The sequence below is a fragment of the Prenolepis imparis genome, unplaced genomic scaffold (assembly GCF_030444845.1).
Source record: "Prenolepis imparis isolate NDT839.2.m4 unplaced genomic scaffold, iyPreImpa1.0 SCAF_12, whole genome shotgun sequence".
NCBI lineage: Eukaryota > Metazoa > Arthropoda > Insecta > Hymenoptera > Formicidae > Prenolepis > Prenolepis imparis.
In genome coordinates, this window is record NW_028141170.1 from 2167688 (window position 1) to 2181528 (window position 13841).

A 13841-nucleotide genomic window follows, 5' to 3' on the forward strand; every position below is an offset into this window, starting at 1 on the left:
GTCGGCCGAGTGCGGAAAGAACGTCATGCTCTCACCGACCAAGCGTTCATGAGAGAAAGAGGGAGAGAAAGGAAGAAAGGAAAGAGAACGCAGAGCGCTCGAAGCGGAGACGCCGCCTTCTTCCATTAATCTCGCAGCAATCGAAATTAGCATAATTGACGGAGCGGAGAATAGCGGCCTGTTCGACTCCGAAACGCCATCTCGCATAATCTCTCCATATATCTCACTCAGTGTTTTCCGATAAAGCACGCATCCGCGAAAGGACCATCGTTCCAGAATATCCACATATACAGAGCGTGTCGAGATTTCTTTAAACCATACGTCATCTGACTGAGAAAAGTATCTACGTGATAGATACAAAGAGCAAGCTAATTAAAAGTATTACGTTTCTTTTAGGAGGGAAGAGAATTAAATTTTTTTAATCTTAAAGTGCTATATCAAAATGTGAAACTTGCGAAACCCTCCCCCTTTTTCCACCTCTCGTATTATGTGACTTGTTAAAAACCACGACTCTTTCCCTTGGCGAAAATATACACGTCGTTTGTATTCACGGTATGCGCGGAGAAACTTAAATTGCCACGATTAAACTCGACACCGCGCGCGCGACGGGAGATTAATGAATTTTCGGAAGCGTAAAATCTCCCGATACTCTCGCGGCAACATTTATACGCGGATCGATCTGCGAACGCAGCGCGTTGTTCGACTGGTTTTAATAAACGAGCGTGTGGCGAAGGGAATGCAGATTGCATACGGGATATAGGATAGCCACATCTCGGTGGACCGCGGGAACGAACCAACGGCTTTTTCTCGCCCTTCATCTGTCCCTCCCTCTCTCTATCTCTCTCCCTCTTTCTCCCTGTCTTTCTTTACGGTTCTCTCTTTTTCTCTCGCACGCGCATCTCCTTGAGCAAGACGTATCGACGCGGATTTTTTTCCGCGTCAGTCATTTATCAAAGCCCTTCGTTCTCGGCCGCACCCCACCCACTCGATACACGCGGATCCGAAGGATTTAGGCAAAGAGACTAGAGGCTAGAGAGGTGGAAAAGGAAAGGGCTGACGGAGGGCCGAAAGAAGGGATATTACCCTTTCTTGGACATCCTATACATCCGGCAGTACCGGATCGAGATGCCGAAGGATCCCCGATCCTTTCGCACTTTCATCCCTTGCGTTTATAATTGTACGAACTCTCGCGAAGGAAACGCGGAGGAAACAACTTTTCCCGCGAGACAGTCTTTTCACCGTCGTCCATCTTTCTTCCGCCGCGCGCGTTCGGCGTACTAAATCTTCCGGCTGTGACGAATACAGGTAAAAATACAGACGGACGTATCGGAAAATACGAACGTAAGCCGCGAACGTGGTAATTAAGGCCGAGGCATTAATCCCGGAAAAATTCAACGGCTCGGAGGCTGCAGTTTCCAACGTTAAACGCGGGCAATTTTTCCTCGGTCGCGTCCTCGCACGCAACCCCCTACCCCCTCCACTACCCCTCGAGAAGAGCCGTCACTTCCGCCCTGTCCTCCGCGGCGTTCCCTTTCGCAAGAGCTCGATCGAGTATCGAGGATGCTTGTGGTTTTAGCGCGAGCGCGCCAACGGAGGAGAGACCGGCCCTACGTAAATCCTCCACCAGCTCCGACCTACGACGACCTACAACTCACACCTGGCCAATAAATCCGTAGCATCTTCCTATTTCCGGGGAACTCTTACGTATGCCGTCGTCGTAAAATCTCGCGAGATAAAGATTTTTCGACGAGATGTAACACGACGTTGCGCTCTCGTAAAGTTTCTATACTCGCGGATGTATAATAAAGTCGCGACCATTAACTGGGCCATTTCGTCCCTTCACGTATTCTCCATTCCATTTTATATATATATTTTCTTTTACAACGGTTGTTATTTTATACTTTATATAGCGACTCGAAAACGACGAGACTCGCGGTAAGAAAAGAACGCGACGCGCAATTTCGCTCTATTATATAATACAAAGAGGCGAGCACTACCGTGAACTCGGCCGTCATTAAAAATTCATAACAAGGACTTCGATGTGTGGGTGGGAAGTAATCTGATCGAGCGTGACGAAAATGACACGCGACAGCGGCGTACTGTCGTTTCCGGCTGGACCCGGTAACGCATCTTTACATATCTCCCTCTCTGCTTCCTTGCGCGACGCTTGCGAGCTTCTATAAACTCTCCGGGTGGTAGTAGTGGTGCGTGCGCTACGACCTTTTGTTATCTCCTTTGAAAGAGACGCGAGTGCATATTGCATTACCTCGCGCAGAGCGCAGAGAAAATGGAGATAAACGGTGCGAGAGAAAAGAGAGACAACGACGTCAGAGGAGAGGGAGCGGGTCAACCCGCCGAGTTTCATAAATATTTTCTATACAGGCGTGTCGCCAAACTGATTTACGGTAGCTGAAGGTAGCGGAATATTCAACGTAACGAGACTCGAACGTTACACTCGTATTTTATTGCCGTCAATCGCGCGAGCAAATTCGTCAGGTACACGCCATAGAAAAATAGCGCGTTTCGACATGTATAAGTAATAAAGAATGAATTTAATAATTGAAGGTATATAATTAAAGTTGATTGTTTTTTTTTTTTTTTTTTTTTAAGGCAAATCGGATGATCATTGACTAATCGACAGAATTGAATCGAGATTTCTGTGCGATGAGATAAGTAGATATAAATAAGATGAAAGGATTCTGGTATGCGAGCCCGCATAAAACCCGTTGGTATGCGAGTAAGCGCATTTCAGGCAAGATTTAAGGGCTATTCAGCAAGATAAAAAACGAAGGATCCCCTGCCGAGAAATACGAGTGTTTGATCAGGAAAACACCTTGTATATTATCAGCGGGCGTGTATGGAGTGTGCCCGCGCATATGCAAATACGGCGCTGTCCAAAAGGCAAATACATGCGACCGTAAGATAAGACTGGTTCAAGGGCTTTCCAGAACGTTCCGGCTAGTGATCCAGGGAGGACTTTCGCAGTCGATCGAATTACGGATTATTAACGATAAGCCCTTTTGCCCGAGTAAGGTTACGGTAAAATTCATTTTATGTATTTTCCTGGTAACTTGTACTCCCTCTCTTTCTCTCTCTTTGTATCGAATTTAAACTTGCGCCGCACTTCTGACTTTGTTAAAAGCACAAACGTTAATTAGCACAAACGATGTAATGAAAAATATAAAATGAACGAAGAATAAAAAAAAGAGTAAAATTATTTGTACGAAAGAGAATCTTTTACTATTTCAATTTAGCATCAATAATTCAATATCAATATTTTAGATTAATGGAACAAAACAAAAGTATTTTAATAAAAATAATATTACTCGTAAAATTTGCTGGAAGAAGTTGGATTTTTGTATCAAGGACTTTGAAGTTGCTATAAATAGGATGGAATAGCTAGCAGGTTTCTTTTCTTCCGCTTTAAAATCCACATCCCTTAAAATACATGTCTCTAAATCCTGTCTATATTCGTGCTGCCATATGTATTACCTACACGTTCATCCACTAATCTTAATAAATATCCCTGTTATCAAGACGACTTACATAGCTTATATAGATATTTTTGTAACTTTCCTTTCTATTATTAATTTACTAATCTTACTAAATATCAAGTGATTGATATATATCGTAGCGTAATAAATAAGTGTAACAATCGGATGCGCATAGGTCGTTGAACTTTCGGCTAATAATGGTTAAAACGATATAGTAGTGGGATAGGCCAAAAAAGAATTCGAATGTGAAAATAGGCAGATAGAGTAGGCAACAAAGAATAGGATAAGGTAGGGAGACAAGAATAAAATGGGAGAACGAAGGAAGAGCAAGAGTCGTTTATATGAGTCGCCGAATATAAATACCAAGCAAAGTTAAAAAGCCAGTAGTAGAGACGTGGAACCAGTATCGTGAACTGTCACCTACCTTGGTACTCTTGAAAAGGACCCCTCTGACGGCTGTTTTTGTTGTAAGACCGAACGCATTTGCATTACTCCTCGATTGATATTTTGCGGACGTGAAGGCACTGAAATAAAAATTGTGAATCATATATTAATAACAAAAAAAATTTATTTCTTTTTTTTTGTATAAATTACTTTTCCTTACATCATTTATTTCAAGAAGTGATTGTAAAGCTGTCTTAGTCTATAGTTATAATATAGTTGTAAATCTTTATTCATATTTTCGTATTTATATATCAATAGATAATATGTCAAAACAGGCAAATATTTCGCATATCAGCACAATATATAATACCAATATAATACCAATATAATACCAAGAATCATAAAAATGCATAATATATTTTATAATTTGAAGCAATATTATATCAGTGGTGCATTATGGAATTGGCTGAGGATTACATTGCTGGGAGCAGCATGCAAAATCGCGATACTAGCGATCTAATCGATGAGTTCCATGCGGAATTGAAAAAAATGAAAGGCAGATGCATCGATATTGGATGTGGTCCGGGCCGAATTACTAAGGAAAGTTTATTAAACTTAATGCCAGAATCAAAAATAGTAGGTGAGTGTGAATGAAAATTTGACATAATACGCGACATTTAAACAAAACATTTAACAAACAATTTTAATAAATATTTAAAAAAATTTTAATATTATAAGGTGCTGATATATCGCCGAAAATGATCAATTATGCTAGGAAAATGTATGCAGATAAAAGATTATCTTATATTTTTTTGGATATTGAAACGGATTTGCCAAGCGACCAAATTGAAACATACGATAATGCAACCTCCTTTTATTGCTTGCATTGGTGCAATGATATTTGCAAAGCCTTCAAAAACATTTACCAGCTTTTGCGACCAGACGGAAAAGCTCTAATCATGTTTTTGGCACATCATTTCGGGTTTGAAGCATACACGAAAATGAAAGAAAATCCGCTGTTTAAGCCCTATCTCCATGTATGTCCTAATGATTAAAAATTAAAATACCATAATACACATATAATACGCGATAATGAGCATATAAAACCGTGCTTAAAATGTTCTTTTCTTTATTAGGATGCGCATCGTTACGTGCCTTATTTTCAAAGAAATTGTTATTCTCAAAACATGAAAACAAGTTTACAAAAAATATTGGAGGACACTGGCTTCAAAATTTTACATTGTAGCAACAGAGAGAAAAAATTTCGGTATAGTAATAGAGAGAGCCTTAAAAGTAAGATATTGCATAATTTTTAATTTGCTATTTTTTTCAAAGATAATATAAAGATAAATTAGACAATCATAATTTAATTAATATTGCTCCAACGAGATTCATTATTTCTTTGTTTAGAGTTTTCTTAGAACTTTGTTCGTGTGCTTTGTACCTTTACAGATCACGCATGCGCCGTCAATCCGTTCATTAAAAGATTCCCAGACGATAAAATAAAAAATGACTTTCTGGAGCAACTCATAAATGAAATAATGAGTCAAAATGTTAATACTTCACTTAAAGACAAAAATAATCAAGAGGATTACATTATATTAAGATATCATCTTTTAATAGCATTCATACAAAAGCCGCCATCGACTACCTAAGGCGTAAAGAGCGAAATATATTGTATTTTTAGATAATTATAAGGATAATGTAAAATTATTTACGATAATATAAAATGAACAGAATTAATCTATCCTATAATATTATATATAAATATCTTTTATTTAATATATATCGTGGATAAAATTTTTGGATAAGAGATACTATTATATGTGGTTAAGGTTTTTGAATAAGAATATTAATATTTTAATATAATTGTTCACTATTGTAAAACGAATAAATAAAATTCTAGTTTATTTCAAACAGATAAAAAACAAATTATATTCATTTATTGGTATCTTCTAAATAGAATGTTGCTTTTTCGACAAACACTCCCCGTTCCAAACATGACTAAAGGAAGAAAGAATATCTCGTCACCTTCGACACCATCCTCTCCTACAACACTAACTTTATTATACGCTATATCTTTGATTTTACAATAGTACAGCCATTTATAGAATATCGTTATTATAACTTATGGATCATTTATCGGATATAAGTGGGCATTAATGGTACTGATATTCGTATAGCGAATAACAATATGTCTCTAATTGTGTTCTCTAAAAAATACATCCAGGTTTATAAATAATCTTGAAATTACTTCTCATCGATCGTATTTAACATCCGATGTTCGCTTTTGAGAAAATACAACTAGCTTCGCGACTGCGAAAAGATCATACAAACGTACAAGCGAGAGCATCGATCTTTCATTCTGTTCCGTTATATGAAGCATCGCGATAATTAATTAATTTTCTTCTGCAATTGCTATTAATTTCACGGTAAAGAACCGGAAATCGACCCAAGAGCGAAAGTAGGAGCACTTCCCCCAAGCGACAACGAGACTTATCGAGATGGAAGCGGACCAAACTGCCATTGTACCATGAAATATTCGCTATTCGAAATTCTTCTATACTCATTCATATGATTCCACGCGCGAAGCGTGACCTTTCTTTGTGACATCCGCATAATTCATAAAACCGCTGCGTAAAATCAAGTTCAAAAAATAATTTCTCTATATGTCGAGCTAGCGTGGCACAGATAAGTTTCAATTGAAATATGTTTACTGCATGATATATCGGCATCGAAATCTTAATATTCAAATTCACACACGAGTAACTACGTCATAACTAATCACGTAACGCAAGATATACTTTAAATACTTGTTGCATGTAACATACTCTATTCTCCATATTATGATTTTGTGGATGTAATTAACTAAATATATAGTCTAATCATCTCAAAACAAAATATCCGCCTATTTTATGTGTAACGAACAACATCTACCACAGCAGCTTTCCATAATCCGTATAATGATACTTGTTAGTTAGTAAATAGAACGTATTAAACACATTCTAAGCAGCGTTCTTTTATAATAATTGCGAAGATTGTAAAGCATCGGATCCGATGAGTGTCAATCTGCTCTGAAATCTCGCTGATTTGATTATCGAAATTAAAATTTTACAGGAGAAAATTTCAAGTTGTAAAAATCAAAATTAGGCAAATTTGTCTTGCTTTTAGATTGCAGAACGAGAACTGTAACACACCGAGATATTATAAAATTCAAAATGCATTTATCTTACACCATTTAGATGCTCTAAATATATTTTCGAGAGCAGAGTTTGCCAGCGTCCGTAATCCGAATGCCTTTGTAATCATTCTGGATGTCTTAAAGGCTAAAATCGTAAGATTATTCGGTGTACATTTACGAATCGATTACGAACTAGTACCATTAGGGCAAACGGAGTAAGTAACGCTTTCTTAGTTATACCGACCTAATATACTTAATAGATTTCTTATTGTAAAAAGGACATCGAACATCGAAGACGATTATTTAGAAAAGAGGGATTATACCTGGATATACAGAACAGCGAAGGATGATCAAAGGCAAGGCACAAGTGAGTCAGAGGAGAAATCATTTTGGATGAAATTAATATCTTGTGTCTTAGTCATTTTTCATTACCTTATTCCTTTTACGCCGCGATCAAGATCGAGACATCGTGAAATATACATACATATATATTATATAATTAGACATCGTCGACGTGATTAATCGACAACTATTGCTAATAACGAGACAAACATCTCATTTCTATTGATACCTTCGCGCTTTCTCGTCGCATGTTTATCTCGACGTAACAATTAATAATTCATCTTTCAAAGTAAAAACATCGAATATGCACTCGGTATGAAATAGAATAGACTTCTATTGAAAAGAATAATTTGAAAAATGAGCGAGGACACAACATGACAAACGTAAAATGTGAGGATATCGCTAGATTGAATCTATGTACATATTCCGTTTGTTACAAATTCCAAACATTGTAAAAACGAAAGACTTTAAAATCCACGAAACGCTAGATCTGCGAAGAAAAAATATAGATTTTATAAGAAACGAACTCCGTAAGATTTAGCCGCTCGTCGAAAGAAATCGAAGATGTGCAAATGGAAATTAAAAATGGAGATTATAAATTCGATAAAAAGGAAAAAAAAAAAATCTTTTTTTACTAAAACGAGAAATTCGTAATATAGAACAAAAATCCTAGTTTAATGATCCGTAAACTCTCAAAAGTACCTGCAGAAATAAGATTTCTGTCCAAGATCTAAACTATACTACACAGAGCTTCATCGCACCGATGCTTCGGCCAATTGATATCACGCGTCGAAAAAATCGTTACGTGACAAACGCATAGCCGAAATTACGTATATATCTTAAGTTTCGATAGCGTTTTCATTTTTCTCCCGTCACACGTCCGATACAATCGATATACCGAAATATGCGCTATGCATAATATAGTGGTTCGAGAAAGCCACACTTACTATAATTTTCTTTTACGTATATAAGAGCAATAGAACGCGAACAGCGTGTTAACCATACCGTTAATTACACATTAAAAACTGTTGCTGCCTACATACTTTCATTGCGAGAGTTTGTCATTGAATTTAGCAGAAATGAATGTAAATATTGATCGATAAACACATCACGCATAGCGACTAAAAATTACAAACTTAAGTCAATTTATCATAAAAAAGATATTGGCATAATAAGAGAGATAATAATCAGATAATAATCAACAGATAGGTAAGATAATAATCAGCAAAGTAAGTAATTTATATATAGATATATGTGTTAAAAATCAATTAACAAATATTATTAATTATAATATCTAATTCAATAATGTCTCGATTCATTATTCATAACAGTTAAATTTTATTTCTTATTAATAATTATATATAGAAATAATGCCAATCGTGTGTAGAGAAGCTTCTCATAAATATATATGATACTGATTAATATTCCTGACTTAAATTTGACTTAACTCCTGATTATCATTGAACGGAAAAATAGGAGTGGAGAATATCACAGGGAAAAAAGAAAATAATATGAACACAACAAATTATTATAATCTCTCGTCGCTTACAAAACAGAAGTACGCGACTGACGACAAACGAAACTAATCGCCGATTAAAGAATACGAATGACAGGTATATATATAACCGAGATATATATAAATCAGATCCGTCACGTTGTGCGTGATGCATTACAAAGATAAGTCAACGTAGATGAGATGATCGGACAGTACAATCATCGAGATGGCAACGACAACGCTAAGAATAATGGAATTCCAGCGGTAAAATCGAGTTACTGCAAGTATGTTAAGAGGGAAGACAAAATCATTTGCACGGGATGAGATTATACTCCCGATACATAAAGTAGATAACGTATACATCTGCATATGCGTATTCTACTACACGTACAATACCGTCCAGGCATTTGTACATTTCCGGTATCGATCGTTACTACAATTACAATCATCTCGATGAGTTTGTTTTCTCCCCCTCGCGCGCTATCTCTTTCCTTCCCTCTCCCCTTCTTGGCGCATCTTTCACCTTTTTTTTTTTTTCGTTATTACGAATAGTCACATAGACACACCTAGCGAATAAACCATCTACGACGCAAAATCTCTACGACATAGATACATTACAATCTCGATAATCGAGCTCTCGATCACGAAGCGGATACGGAATTGTTAAGATTCGCGCTGTACTTAAGTGCGTTTTAACATTCGCATTTTGTGCAAAGGAAATCAAGATGCTCTACCGACTGCCACTGTACAGCTCTTGTCCTAAGGCAAAGTTATTATACTCGGAATAAAAAGTTCTCCAACTCAGACATCAACAATGTAAAGCTTTACAGATACACAAGAATATCGTCGTTGCATCTTATGTACATCGAGTTACGCTATTTCATTGTCGGTTGAGAATTGGCGATAATAATGTCGCTGCTAAAACTGATAGACAATTCAAAAACACGACTGCGCAGCAATACAATTCTAATATCTAGATAATATCGGTGCAGCCTAATCGACCGCCATTTCTTTCAAAATACTTAAAAGACTCTCGCGAGCGCTAAAAAGAAGAGATTATCGAGAGGATCAGAAGAGAGGACGCAAGGTCGAGGACAATAGTACGTTCAGGTACGAAGAATCGTTGTTAGGAGATCCTCATTACAGTAAACTCCAAGGATGGACGAGATATAGTATGTATATATATATATATATGTAATATATAGAGAGAGATAAATAGCAAAAAATCCTTAGATAAGCCTGCTGCGGATAACATTAATGCTTCATTCCGACAGGAATTGTGTAATAGCGGCGGACGTTTAGACGCTCCAATGTTTGAACCTCGACAAGTGCAACGAGTGCAATACTTTCGAAACAACAGAACAATATATAGCTGAGCCAAATCACTACGATCGTTTGTAGGCCGTTTCAAACTACACATATCTTATATGTTTAATATACGCTGTTTAATACGCCTACGAATCTTCGCACGTTTACTCTAGAACGACAAACACGTCCGTTACAGAGAGCTTCGATGCCGAACGTCTTCTATAAATATCTATTTGGCAAACCTCGAGTAGTTTGAGTAGCACCTCCGGAGATACTTGTCGTTAGACTCAATCACTTTAGCGCGAAGCGTCATGGAATATCTAAAGAACTGACGCTAAAAGTAATCTTCGAATTGGGAATCCTTCGTTCAAAAGTAACGTCTAATAGAATAATATTAGTCAACGTCAGAGCGATCAAGACAGATATAACATTGCAGGTACAAATTGGTATAACATTGCGACGCGCACGCATTCAAAGTTAAATCGACAATGCGCAATTAATTATCCGCGCGCGAACGTGTTCGTCGTAATTAACGTGGAGAATTCGTGTATTTCTTTTTCTCTTTTCCCTCTTTCTTCCCTCTTTCCCCCCGTAATTGCTATATTAACAACGATTATGCTAGCGCTACCATTTTTCATCTTTATGACTATATCCTACGATTAACAACATCAACAGCAACAACACATAATATATCAACGTGAATATAATATCTATGTCCCGTTAGCGTAAATCTATATGTACTTATGTACACACGCGTGTGTCGTGTGTAACATACATACACGTGTATATATGTACGTTACACGAATGTAGGAAGAGAACATGATGTCGATCACATATCCCAAGCAAGTATGCGATATCCATCCGTATATATAATATGCAGAAAAAGATCTCTGACAAAATACACACAGTAAACTCGCAATCTGATCTAAGTGAAAGACATAAATGCACAGGTAGATCACACTATCCGCGAAACGACTGTAATTGAGGAATTGGATATAATTATAAATAACTGTACATAGTTTGAAAGAAGAACGAGCTTCAAGCACAAAATTTGAATAATATGAAAGAAAATAGCAGGAGAGAGAAAAGTGAGTTTTATATCATCTGTAATATTCAGATTTGCCGTATATCAGATTAACAGCAAAGAAATCGACTTCCAACTCCTCAATTAGGTAACGGAGATAATAAAGCTCATGATAAAATTCGAATCAATACTATTAGGAAACATATAAGAGAACAAAAACAAACTGTATAATTGAAAATACCATTGGCATTCTACTCACTCACTCTCTTATCGCTTATATTTCAATTATTTCTTATGCATATCTTTCCCAATTAATTATAGTTTAATCAAAATATATTCAAAAAGTTGATGCGCTTCAATATGAGAGAATTAATAGAAATCAAAATTTTCTATTAATATGGCAAGTCGTAAAACGCGCGGGGCATTGGCAAAGTAAACATGTTAAATTAAAAAATTTATGCTTTCCTTCAAAGAGAGAAAAATGAAACATTTATATAATAAAATATACACGGAGAGAATTTTCTCTTAATAATTTATCCTTAAAATCATGGTAATCGTGGGACAATAATTTTAGAAAGAATTTTATGAGAATTTCTCTGATTAATATTTATCACAATAAAAATAATAATATCTATCACAATAAAATATAAAACATGTTTGATTAATTTTACTAAACTGCATAGTAAAATTAATCAAACATGTTTTATATTTTAACGTGTAGATATTATTATTTTTATTTTGATAAATATTAATCAGAGAAATTCTCATAAAATTCTATACCATATTGTCTCACGATTACCATGATTTTCAGAGTAAATTCTAAAAGAAAATTCTCTCTGTGTGTGTATAATGAACTAATATTCGGAAGAAAACCCGAAATAAATATTACTATGCAAAGAAAGATCATATGCTTAATAAACTAGATAGAAATCTAATATACTGAATAGAATTTATATCATATAATGTTCGTTTAACTAAAATTTCCTCTATTATATATTACCACCTCCTTGAAATCGCGAAAGATGCGTACTTGACGCATCATGGCAATCTGCCCAATCTCGCAAAAACATCGACACTTTACGCTCGCATACAATTAATGTAGTATACGAACGACGTTATCGATTTCCACACAGGTTCCAGGCATACACTGGATAGAGGAATTACACATACGTTGCCTTAAATATCGCGTCTGTATTATTACGGTATACGATTATCTCTATCGTTAACCCCCGTGCCCGGATAAAATCAGTCGCGTCCGCCACGGAACATTCTACAACTTCGCGAACGATTGGTAACTTCGTTTGCGGAAGAAATGCTATCTCGATTAATTGGCATCGACTAAGAAACGGTAACTCTGCGTTCTCTCTGGTTCCCTGCGCGCGCGCGCGCACGCGCGTATATGCATGTGTGTACGTGTTTATGTAAACCTTTAAATTTACCGGAAATATATATACATATATATCAGCTACTCTCTCAAAAACGCGATATTATTACGACTACTTAAAATAAAAACCAAATGCCATACCTTTTACATCTACAGCAAACCAAATATCATTACATCAGAGGGAGGTGCACGGGATATAAACTTCAGGATCCATAATTGTTTTTAAGTTTACAGGATGCGCACTATCATCTGCAATAATAAATGCAAACGTTTTAATTGCTTTTCTCTGCTTGTTAGGACTCGTACGATAATCGCGAGCGGTTCTTTCAACTTATTCTCTCATCCTCCACAATGTGTTTGTGGAAAATAATATGCAAGGAGAGCACGCGATTGTATGAAAGAATAATAATAAAATTGCACTCAATGTGGTACAAAACAAAATTTATATAATAATAAGATCTTTCTATAAATTCTTATATATAATATAAATATAAAATTTTGATTAAATTTATAAAAACATATTTCATTATTTACAAATAACTTAAAATAAATAGAAACATTAAGATAAAAATTATATGAGTTCGATAAAATTATAAAATAGTACAAAAAATTAATATATATAATAATATATAATAATTTATATATATGTAAAATTGAAATAAACGATATACTCTCTTATAAATCGATTGTGCTCTCTATGAATGCTCTCAATATAAAATATAATATCGAAATCCGTGTCAATTGGCATTCGAGTATACAGGTAATTATAATTTCGATTCATTCAAAGATCAAAGCAAAATTCTTTCGATGTATAAGAACATACAATAAAAGAATGTACTTAAATCAAATTGTAACACGTAAAGAAAAGCAGCTAAATTTAGGTAACACTAAATGCCACGAGATCATTTGTGCAAATAGAAAATTAATAATAATTTCCTGTCTGGTTTGCCAGATATTTAACGATAGATAAATTCATGAAAATTTGAAACAAAGGATGTCAAATCCTTCGAATAAAAATATAAATAACAAACTCTACGACGAAGTGTGTGATCATACATAAGTAGATTACTTAAAAAAAGACTTAAATAAATATAACATTATATACAACATAAAATGTCAGATATCTTTGATTCAGATCATCAGTTATATTCTCGCGTTACTATTTGCCGCCTAACAATTACGATACATCCCGCGTACCTCTGTCTTCTCGTTAAATCAATCCCCGTTAA

General features: G+C 35.6%; 2 protein-coding genes across 7 annotated transcripts in view; one reads left to right on the top strand and one right to left on the bottom strand.

The window, feature by feature from the left end:
* Positions 1-13841, bottom strand: part of Plc21c (Phospholipase C at 21C) — a 73393-nt gene that overhangs the window by 50964 nt on the left and 8588 nt on the right. For 3 of the 6 annotated variants that reach the window (XM_083052331.1, XM_083052332.1, XM_083052330.1), the window contains one exon: positions 11957-12861. In XM_083052331.1, the coding sequence (XP_082908457.1) occupies positions 12788-12861 (74 nt within the window). In that variant the 3' untranslated portion in view covers positions 11957-12787. Of the gene's footprint in view, positions 1-3918; positions 4019-11955; positions 12862-13841 lie in introns of those variants that run through there. The other 3 variants (XR_014426631.1, XR_014426629.1, XR_014426630.1) reach the window with 2 other exon arrangements.
* On the top strand, positions 3827-5725 carry Jhamt (juvenile hormone acid methyltransferase). Its single transcript, XM_083052333.1, has 5 exons — positions 3827-3961; positions 4312-4518; positions 4617-4915; positions 5015-5171; positions 5331-5725. The coding sequence occupies exons 2-5, from the start codon at positions 4335-4337 to the stop codon at positions 5531-5533; spliced, it is 843 nt and encodes a 280-aa protein (XP_082908459.1). The 5' UTR covers positions 3827-3961; positions 4312-4334; the 3' UTR covers positions 5534-5725.

Excerpts from the sequence above, each read along its gene's own strand:
- Jhamt (XM_083052333.1), top strand. The coding sequence starts at position 4,335 with ATGGAATTGGCTGAGGATTACATTGCTGGGAGCAGCATGCAAAATCGC. Across the intron at positions 4,519-4,616 it reads GCCAGAATCAAAAATAGTAG|GTGCTGATATATCGCCGAAA; the intron begins GTGAGTGTGAAT and ends TAATATTATAAG. Across the intron at positions 5,172-5,330 it reads TAATAGAGAGAGCCTTAAAA|ATCACGCATGCGCCGTCAAT; the intron begins GTAAGATATTGC and ends GTACCTTTACAG.